Source organism: Glandiceps talaboti, chromosome 21, assembly GCF_964340395.1.
Source record: "Glandiceps talaboti chromosome 21, keGlaTala1.1, whole genome shotgun sequence".
NCBI lineage: Eukaryota > Metazoa > Hemichordata > Enteropneusta > Spengelidae > Glandiceps > Glandiceps talaboti.
In genome coordinates this window covers 12,552,642-12,563,799 of record NC_135569.1, presented here as the reverse complement: position 1 = coordinate 12,563,799, position 11,158 = coordinate 12,552,642, and the positions used below count along the sequence as shown (strand labels likewise).

The window sequence follows — 11,158 nt, the reverse complement described above, 5'->3', positions numbered from 1 at the left end:
AGGGACATCGTGGAAATATATTAATTGTTTGTAAAAGTTGTAAGCATGTAAATAGCTGTACAGCAAAGTTTACCATAGGTCTTTGTAAATTTCATGTTTATCCTAAGGTGAAGTGAGTATGTATAATTGCAAATGGTATTGGTAATTTGCAAATGGGACTCTTTAAGGACGATTGCACAATGTTGCACAAGCTCAATGAATGAACTTGGTTCGTTTAGGACAAAACTCCCGTCCCTCCCCCTAAATAAACATTCACACGTGCAAGATCAACATGTTTATATATGATGTAAAGTATGGTGAAAATTGTAGCGACATGACTACAATCAGTGCAATTTAAAAACATGATGGTAAACACATTAAAATACTGCCGGAAACCTAGCACTGGATATTACATTAGAGAAATACATTTTTTAATCAACTTATCAACATCTCAGGAGTAAATACAGAAATTGTTATCATTGAAAGTGTGAAAGTTTTCAAACATTGGCTAGAAGTGTGAACATGAAGTTCGGCAATCGTATTGACACCAGAACCCCTCCTCCCCTAAACGAACTAAGTTTGTTGATTGTGCTTGTGACTGGCGATCTTCCCTAAGATTAAGTGACTTTTTGAAACTGTTTACAAATGATGCTTGATATTTTGTTCCATGTGTAGTCCATGCATGCTAACTCAGGTGATAGTAATATCCCAATATTAAATAGTCTTGTAAATAAATTGTATATTTATGTTTCATATTTATTTACACAATATTAATGTCAGTACTTCACCATTACAATCTGTCTAGGACAGTGTTTGTTGTCATGTATTTTTTTGTGAAGTATCATTTTTGATATAAATTTCATGTGATGTAATTTGCTTCTATATTTCTCATGATACTATCAGACCAGAGGTTTATAAATTATAGTACCATGGCTTCCCACTTGAAAAAATCAATGTGAAACAACATGTCAAGTCCTTGTTTGGAACTAAATACATTGCAAATGATTAACAAATGTGTAAAATGTTTGTTATTGCCGTACATTTTACACACATTTCTTAAAAGTATTTTTTTTTACAATGTATTGAGTTACAATGACAGACTTGGTCAATGTTATTTCACATTAATGTTTTCAAATAGGAAGCCATTACAAACTTGTTTTATGAATTAAAAAATCCAAATAAATACAATATTTTCATCCGTATGGCCACCTTGAAGTAGTTAAACTCTTCAATGATGTACATACGTACCTGTTGTGCAAGCGTGTGTATAGTCTAGTCTGTTTACTGTGCTGTCGAGATAAATCGGTCAACCTCCTAGCAGTAGGATGTGTAGGCTAACTGTATTTTGACAGCACATTAAATAGGTTCTCCTGTAGACGTGATTTTACTCATTTCGTATTCCCCTCTGTTTAGGAGAACGGATGTCAAAGTTATGTCAAAGGATATTTACAAGCTAATTATAGATCCGTGCCAAAGTTGTAATTATTATATTGTTATTTCTAGTTTGAGACTTCAATATTATAAAGCAGTATTAAAAGTAAAAGATTTAAACAAAGTATTGTTTATTAGAAAGTTTAAACAAAGTATTGTTTATTAGAAAGAATAAAATATATGTTGAAGGATTACACACATTTGTTGTATATTGGTATTTGTGTATATTTTCAATCACATTTTCACAGACATACATATGTAATAGTCTGGATGCCAACATGGTCTCTAACCCCGTCTGATCAAGAGAGATCTGAAAGATTCGATGAAGGATAGCACTAGACTAACGTGGTGAAAACATGTATTACTGTGAAACTGCATGTATGTGTGTGTATGTATGTATGTATGTATGTATGTATGTATATATGTGTGTATGTATGTATGTGTGTGTATGCATGTTGATGTATGTATGTACATGTATGTGTGTGTATGTATGTTGATGTATGTATGTATGTATGTATGTATGTATGTGTATATGTATGTATGTATGTATGTATGTGTGTGTATGTGTGTATGTATGTATGTATGTATGTATGTATGTATGTATGTATCTATCTGGTGGTCTGTCTGTCTGTCTATGTCTGTCTGTCTGTCTGTTTGTCTGTATATGCATGCTTCTAAGTGTTAAAATGACTTTTTCGACATTGATGTATCTTGAAAAGTACACCACACTGTACTAACTGCAACTGGGACATTTTTTTCACCAAGTAACCAAAGATACATTCACTAAACTTTGTTCAATTACATATAAAAATACATTGTGTCTGTTAATTAATGGTCAATATTATCCATAGGTATACCGGTAGTATAGTGACAAATTTGAAGTCGAGAGGGAAAGATTGGTTTTTCAATCTGTTGTCATGCTAAAACTGCATTACTGTAGTATCCTTTTTCGACTAAACAACCACAATCTATTCACTAAAATGTCAATATTTAGACATTTTACATAATAATCAGTGGTAGATCATATTCTTCCATAAAGAAATAACAGGTTGAAATTGCAACCACCGTTGAGGGCGCTGATTTTTGGGTGCGGAGTGAACCACATTGTGTATACAGCTACAAAGCATACGTTGTTCAAGGGTTCAATATTACGAGTAAGTTATTCTGTCTATAAAATGTTCTCATAAAAAGTTAGCTATTAATATTTGAAGAAACTTTTTTGTTGGACTTTCCAAGTAATCAAAACATCAAAATGTAGAGAAGTTTTCCATTGAAATATCAATGGAAAAAAGTCAGTCAGGAGATAGGACAGCAAATTGAATTTTAGGCTAATTTTATCCGCAAGTTTAACAATAACATTGGTTTATTCAAAAGAAAAATTAGTAAAAGTTGTCTCGACGATCATCATGCGGTTAACGTTAATTGACATGCGCGTTGACCTTTGACCTCACACGGAACGATTATGTGTTATTGGTAGTTCCATGATCATTCATTCTTCAACTAAAACGGGGTTTTGTTCCACTTCCATCGTAATGGGAGTGCTATAATCTCCTTTACCACACCGACGAAATTACACCGTGTTGTGTGCTACAGCATTAATTTATTTTGTGATTCAGTAGTTGGTAACAAGTCACTGTCAGTCACGCGCTGATTTGAAGCCGATGCCTGACGCAAACAATCTTTTTTCAAAATGTCGTCTGCAACAAAGATTACAAATGACGTCGAGTCTCACGCACCGGATCAAAGATTTGTCGAGGTTTGTCGGTGAGTACAAATATATAGGTACGAATATACAGGAATGTAACTTAAGGCCATCAAGAAAAGATAAAAAATCTAACGAAAACATTTCGCGAGTACCATTTTCCATTTTCTGAATGTTGACTGTTGCTTTGCATATATCACTTCCGTAAACACAACACAGCTGAAGTCATGTCACTGTGTGTGTCAGTGCCCGTTCGGTTCACCGAATTCGCAAAAGGTAGGCCGACTTTCAGGTATTTAAAACGAGTCTTTTTTTCCAGACATGTCGTTTGATATTTTGAATTTCAATATATAGGAGGCATGTTTGTTATTTAGAGCACGTAGGGTTATATTATAATCACACTCTATTTAAACGACTGCCACGTACCTAATATAAAACGTGTACATTGATTAAGGTTTTATTACTAAAGGTTAAAGTACAGCATATTGTATTGGACACTAACAAATTGTTATGACGCTATAACATGACAAATTCAAACATTATGCTTGAAAATTTACTGACGACAAGATGATGTTGGACAGTTCGTATTCATTTGAAAACTGTTCTTAGAATGTTGGCATTTTCTTTTGAAATGATTTGCAAGCCACTATGATCATATTGGTTATAACCCTTTTATATTCCCTCAACATGTTTTCATTTTAGATGTATCTATGTAGAGTACAAATATATCTTAGCACACAACTCAAGACAAATATGTATCCAATAATGTCAATAAAATGTTTTATTTTATAGTTATATATTTATCTTGTTAAATGTATGTAAAACAAAGTTATATATTGAATATACATAAATATACTTGACAATTAGAATTTTCAGAAACACATAATAGGGAACTTGCAATCCAGACTGAGCATGCTCAGATGCAAAGGACTATGGGATTATCTGTGGTTACAGTAATATCTAATCTGGAGCTACCGATAAAGTAAATCTCACACAATGATCAGGGTGACTGTGAATTGATTATTTATGGTTAAAACAATATAACATTATTGTTTACAATATTTTTTGATTAGTATTTATTATTACATATCCCATGATGCAACATTCAACATGGTGGGTTTGCAAGTTCCCTATTGATGACTGCATTCAGATAAGATGAGAGCTGTAAACTGTAAATCTGGTTCACATTATGATAGATGGCACTGTTTATCATGATCACCATTGTGTCATTGTATTTATTTCAATTTATGGTTTTGCTAATTAAGGTTGATGATGCCTGATGATGCTAACAACTCCGGTAATACTCATGGTGGTGTTATTCTTAAGATGATAGAAGAGGCTGGTGCAATTATTACTACTAGACATTGTAATAAACACAGGGTAAGTAAACCATTGACTGTTTACTAACTTTTCAATCCAAAGTTCTGACATTTATATTACAATGTTATCTGATCAGTGGAGCAGTGAGGATTGTCAGAACAGAAGTTTCGCAAATGACTTCACCACTTATTTGCATTTGCTTTGTTTTTTATTTCCTATAAATTAATTTTTAGGATCCATCCAGTACTCAAGAGCCGTGTATCACAGCTCTTGCCAGGGTTGAAAGAACTGAGTTCTTGAAACCAATGTTTATTGGTGAGGTAGCACAACTCCATGCTGAAATTACATACACTTCAGAACATTCCTTGGAAGTTCAAGTCATTGTGTGGGCTGAAAATATCATGCATGGTGAGTAAATTAGATACAATCGGTTTATATCAGTAGCAAGACAAATAAAATCGCTGAAAGATATGCACAATCTTAAAATGTAAAAATATGTGTTGAAGTTGTAGGTAATAAGTCATAGACTTGTTGCCAGTGAGTTGCATAAGACAATTCAAGATAGAGGCAGACTTAAGAATACAAGTACCGTAATATTTGTGGGGTTGTCGGTGGCCGAGTGGTTAAACCACTTGCCTCTTACCACTGCGGTCTGGGTTCGACCCCATTCTGGCTTTAAGTAAGAAGAGTGTCATGCAGTTTGACTCTACCAAACAACACAGGTTATTAGTTTTATTGACATTGTTCTCCAGTCCATTATTCAAATCATCACATATACCAAGCCAGACTTACATACAAGTGATTTGCCTCTTGAGTTTTTTTACTATTTTTGTTTTCCAATTTCCATAATTGCATTTAGTCGTGTAGTGTGTCATACAGCAGATGTATAGTAGTTATCTCTGCATTCATCCCAGGTACATCTCTTGACTATCTCGTAAAGGACATGTATGAAAGCACACTAAATGTTTAAAGTTAATTTATTTAGAACAAATTTAGCGACACCCCATCAACTTGAAAAAGTCTAGTCTCGGGTAGAAGGTCAGGAAATCTTTTTACATTGTCTTATTATTATTGTCTTTCATATTACCAGGAACCAAGAGGCTAACCAACAAAGCAACATTGTGGTATGTTCCAATTTCAATGATGGCTACTCCGTCCCCAAATGCAGTCATTCCTAAAGTACCAAAGATTGAGTACTCGTATCCAGAGGCTGAAGAACAGGGTAGAAAGCGGTATCAGAGACAAAAGGAGGAAAGAGACAAACTCAACAAACTTGCAAGGACATATAGTTATGACATTACTGAAGTGGATCAACTCAGGGCCTCAGGTATATATGTCATTGCATTTATGGAAAAAAAAAAAAAGCTAGGAACTGTTTTATCAATACACCCCATGTGATTCAACAGCTGATAAAATTGTACCTGTTTAATACCAAAGAAAATATGGATATATGGATAAATAGTTTGGGTGAACCCTTGTAAAGATACCTTCTTTATTTATGAAAGAACATTTTGAAATTTGTTTTGAGGATTTGGGGGTATTTAAAAAGATGATTAGAAAAATGTAGTTACTATTCCATACAGTGTGCCCTCTAAGCCAATTTGACGTGTCACTGACGCACCAAAATTTGGTGTTCCCCTATCTCTTACTATGTGATGACTCGCAAGATTTGCCAGTTTTTTTATTTTGACTCACAACAACAAAATCTGGCTATCATTAGAGGGCACACTGATTCCATACATGTCAAACTTGCAAATGAATATTGCAATCAGATGTGTAGAACATTGAGTTACCTTTACCAGTTCGGTCTTTTCTGATAAAGCTATTGAAAAGAAATTCTTGTTTGAGTCTTGTTTAACTGATTGATTGATTAAGTGCATAACATTTATTCTGTAGGTGTGATGCCACACTCTGTACCATTCTCTCAGTCCAACCTGGTTCATCTAGTTGGACCTTCAGACTGTGCTGTACATGGCTACTGTAAAGGTGGTGTAACTATGAAATTCATGGATGAATGTGCTGGAATCGTTGCACGCAGACACTGTAGAACACAGGTTGTCACTGCTGCATTGGATGCTACAGACTTCCATGTACCTGTCAAGAAAGGTAGAGAAATAAAAATCATGTCGGTACACATGATGCCATTTTCACCCCCATATTATTAAAGTGGCCATATGGATGAGGATTGTGTAATTAATTTTGGATTTTTAATGATATATAAAACAAGTTTATCATGACTTTCTACTTAGGAAATCAATGTGAAACAACATATACCAAGTCTGTGTTTGTAACTCAATACCTTGCAAAAAGCTGAAATAATTGATATGTGTAAAAAGTTTGTTATTGTACATACAATAACAAACATTTTATTAATCTTTTGAGTTAAAAACAAGGACTTTGCATATATTGTTGCACATTGATTTTTCAAGTAGGAAGTCATGATAAAATTGTTTTAAAAATTAGAAATTAAAAAATAATTAGCCAATCCTCACCCATATGGCTACTTTAAGTATAAGCTGTCTTTTAAGACTTTGACCTTCGGGCTCAGTTATCAAAATTTAGCCATTTCTTGCTTATTACAGATACTTTGTAGTATTTATTTGTTGTCACCAATTTCTTTTTACATCATGCCACCTTTGTCACAAGTGAAGTATTTGAAGGGGAACTGTGTCTTGTACCTCATACTATAGAATCAAAATAGAACAAGCAGTTAAATTATTCTTACAAACACCTTTAGTGGATGTGAAGTGCATGAAGTGAAAGTCATGGTATCAACCAAGAAAATGAACAAGTGTTATTTTTATGGTGTGCCTAAGTGGTAAAATTGCTTATTATAATTGAATATTACAGGTACTGAGAATTCTTTGCTTTTTTATGTGACAATTATCTTCATGATTTGCATCAACATTGCCTGTCTAGACTTTCAATTTGTAAATTGTTAGGTATTTCATCATCATGGAGAATATACATACCATTTACAGGCTTGAATTGTGATTTGGTATCATATATACTAACAAACGTTTAAAATCCATGTTGGTATATATACATGTACCAATGGCAATGTAGCTGACTCATTTACATGTCCTAGCATCTGTCAAAAGATGAATATAAGGTAAAATTAAATTGTGAATTGAAAAAGTGTAGCTGTAAATCACAAATTGCCAAAATGTTTGCCAACATAACTCATGTACATGTCCTAATCATCGGTCAATAAAAGATAAATACACGCAGTAAAATGAAATTGAGAATTAAAGATGTATAGCTGTAAATCCTAAATTGCAAAAATGTTTGCCAACATAACTTTTTTTTTTTTAATTACAGGCACCCTCAAATTCATTTCAACTAATTTTATTGAAATATTTTACAATGACATTGATCTAAATAAAGCCATTCTTTTATGTAGACATAGCAATAGTTACTACCATATTCCAAATGAATAGAATTCCAATATGCTGACATGTTTTGTACAGTGCTAGCCAATATGTAGTGTGTGCATTCAACCTTGTAAATTATTCATTGAATACCTTTCTGAAAGCCTTTACTTGTTCAAATAAAGAGTTTATTGATTACTAATGTAACAATTTATCACATAACAGGTAGTGTGCAAATCTGTGTCTGTAAAATTACTTCTCTTGCCATTCATTACATGTTTATTTTGTGTAACAAATCATTTCTACTATCAACAGAATTGTGTCAGACAATATCAATTCTCAATGCTTTCAAATTTTTGTATGAGAATTTTTCTCTGCCAAATGTTGATTGCTGAATCATAATACTAGAAATGGTATACTTGTAATAATACAGAGCTTGGTGAACTAGGAATGGGGGAAAAGGGGTTGAGTATATGATGCCAATAGTCCAAATAAGTTGATGAAATGCTGACATTTTGGGAAAAACATATCTCAAACATGGACATTTTACATTTATTTCCTTTCTGTTACTCTATTGTGGTCATAAGCAGCATTTAGCGGGAAGCTAGTTCATACAGTGCATAATTCAAAGTCTGTGAACATTCCCATATTTTTGATAACTTAATGGGCGAGGAGACTAGTTTACAGTGTACGAGCCAAGGTCAAGGAATATTTCCTATCTACATACCTTAATTGACTATGAACTTGGCTAGTTTATACAATGTACAGTTCAGAGTCAATGAATATTCCCCTATTTACATATGGTTTAATAAGTTAATGGACAAGGAGGCTAGTGTATGCTCTGAGGTTGATTAATATTCCCCTATTGATAATGAATCAATCATTAAATTTGAAAACTGTACTTCACAAAAATAATTACCTTTATTTAGATTGTGCATTAGATGGGCCAATTAATTACTAATACAAGGTCATTGAGCAAATAATGTAATTATGGGCGATGAACTCCATGAGCATTAGTTGAGACCTCACTTCAAATTAATTCGTGTAAAACTTAAATTCTTGTGTCTTCACAGGTAGTGTATTATTCTTGACTGGTCGAGCCACATTTACCAGTGCAAAATCAATGGAAATAGAAGTACTGGTAGATGTGGAATATGTGTTTGGTGGCCAGCCTCACAAGGACAGAGCAGTTGATGCCTTTCTGACATTTGTATCACTTGGCCCAGATCAAAAAGCACTACCAATCCCTCCATTAAAGGTTTGTATGATATAACTAGTTAATGATTTTGTCTGTCTGTCTGTCTGTCTGTCTGTCTGTCCCTCCATCCATCCCTCCCTCCCCCCCCCCTCCTTCCCTCCCTCCCTCCCCTCCCTCTCTCTCTCTCTCTCTCTCTCTCTCTCTCTCTCTCTCTCTCTCTCTCTCTCTCTCTCTCTCATCTGTTAGTCACACACAAGTAAGGCATTTGAGGGGGAGCTGTCTCCTACGAAGACTTGTTGTAATGATTCACTTACTATGTTATTCCTCAGGTGCACAGTGCTGGAGAAAAGCGTAGATTTGAGGAAGGAAGATTACGATACGAGTACAGAAAAGCTCAGAGAAACCGTGAAAAAGAGATGAAAAGTGAAGAGAAAACTAAGCCAGTGAAGAAAGATGAAGTGGTTGGTAGTAATGGTGTACAAGCTGGTAATATACAGTAAATGACATCCGATGTTAAACTGTGGTTTGCTAAAAAGTTTGGAAATACTACAGAATGGGATACCAGAGCAAAGAAAAAATGTTATGTTATATTACCAGCAATTATACATTTTATATCTTTACAGTTTATAAATGTATTTATATTCGGGATTAAAAGCAGTTGATTGCAGGGTGTGAACTTATCCAACAGGGTCATTGTATTTTTGACAGGTCCAATTTCTTTTGGTCCATTAATTATATCTTTTAATTTTCACCCAGTATTGAGAAGTTCGTCAGTACAGTAAGTGATATTAAACTTAAAAGGACACAAGCTGAGTTCATAAGTTTGGGGTATATTTTTTCCTGCATATTTAACAGGTATTCAGCGTATTCTACTGACAGAAGTATATTTAACCTTCACTTTCAGTTGACTGAAATCAAACCTTGTATTAACATATAACTTAGAAATAATCCAATGACATAGTTTATTATAAGGATGAAAATTGTAAAGGAAATCAAACTATCAAATCAACATTAGTCTAACAATACCACTGTGACAGTTGTAATGTCATATACTGCATGCATTGACATTAACATTTATTACACTAGAACAATCCGATCGAGATTTTATGGAAGATTTTCATGAGTGAAAAGCTTATAAATTCAGCTTGTGCCACTTTCAAGTTCAAATAGTTGTAATTTTTCACCAGTTTTGTCAATTTTAGCCTAGTGGAAAATTTATCTATCTTATACTAGGAATGGTTCAATCCTTCTAATACGTCATATTCTGGTTACCCATCGTGCAGTTATTTTCAAAAGAAGTATCATAAGAAGGCCTAGGTGCAGAAAAAGTGACAGCTAACATGACATGGCAGTGCATGAGCAGTTATCAGAATATGCTTAAAACAACTCAAGGTGTTGAAAATTATTTTAAGCAAAACTGAAAGGAATTTTTAACTGGTTGAGAAAGTAAAACCATGTAGGTCATTCCATTTAGGCAACATGTCACAAGAAACTGTATTCATTCAATCTTGCTACATATAAAGTGTAGCATGTGCAGTTTCTTACTGGTTTCAGCATGGTTGCATCAAACAGAGCAAGTGAACAGTGACATGAAATGGGCAGTAAAGTTCTCTATCCATCTGTATCTCACTCTTTGATATCACTTATATATAAGTGGTCTATTTATTCCGTATTCAGAGGCCATCGGCCCAAAGATACAATATACCAATATTACAGTAAAGCAGTATTGAAAAGGCAATGAAACTGTTACATAACACTGTTAACTTCTTTATGTAGTTTCATGGCATGAAATAAGAATACTGCGAGACGTTGTAGTGTATCTACATTGTTAGAAGAAAGTAAATCGACAAAGTTCTGTACAGACGGAGGATCAAAGTAAAATCTAGAAATATATTTTTCCCTATAATGATTGAAAAATGAACATACTAATAAAAAATGATATTCGTCTTCGACTTCATTTGAATCGCACAATAAACATATTCTCTGGTTTCTTTCAATGCCGTGTTTTCTGTCTGTCTCTATGCGCAGGAAATGTGACGAACAGCGAAACCTAGCAAGCATTTGCCTATGACTAGAAATGTTGATTGACCGTAAGTATCAGATTTCAGAGGCATGAATGCATTGAGAGAATTCAATACCTAGCCTGTCGTACATTTC

The 11,158-nt window shown here is 33.9% G+C and overlaps 1 protein-coding gene across 1 annotated transcript; it reads left to right on the top strand.

Annotated features, from left to right (window-relative positions):
• The first annotated feature begins 2,881 nt into the window (after window positions 1-2,881).
• Window positions 2,882-10,390, top strand: LOC144451409 (putative cytosolic acyl coenzyme A thioester hydrolase-like). The gene is made up of 7 exons (XM_078142241.1): window positions 2,882-3,174; window positions 4,378-4,492; window positions 4,666-4,840; window positions 5,523-5,759; window positions 6,329-6,538; window positions 8,877-9,061; window positions 9,331-10,390. Exons 1-7 carry the CDS (start codon window positions 3,101-3,103, stop codon window positions 9,499-9,501), a joined length of 1,167 nt encoding a protein of 388 aa, XP_077998367.1. The 5' UTR covers window positions 2,882-3,100; the 3' UTR covers window positions 9,502-10,390.
• The last annotated feature ends 768 nt before the right edge of the window (window positions 10,391-11,158 follow it).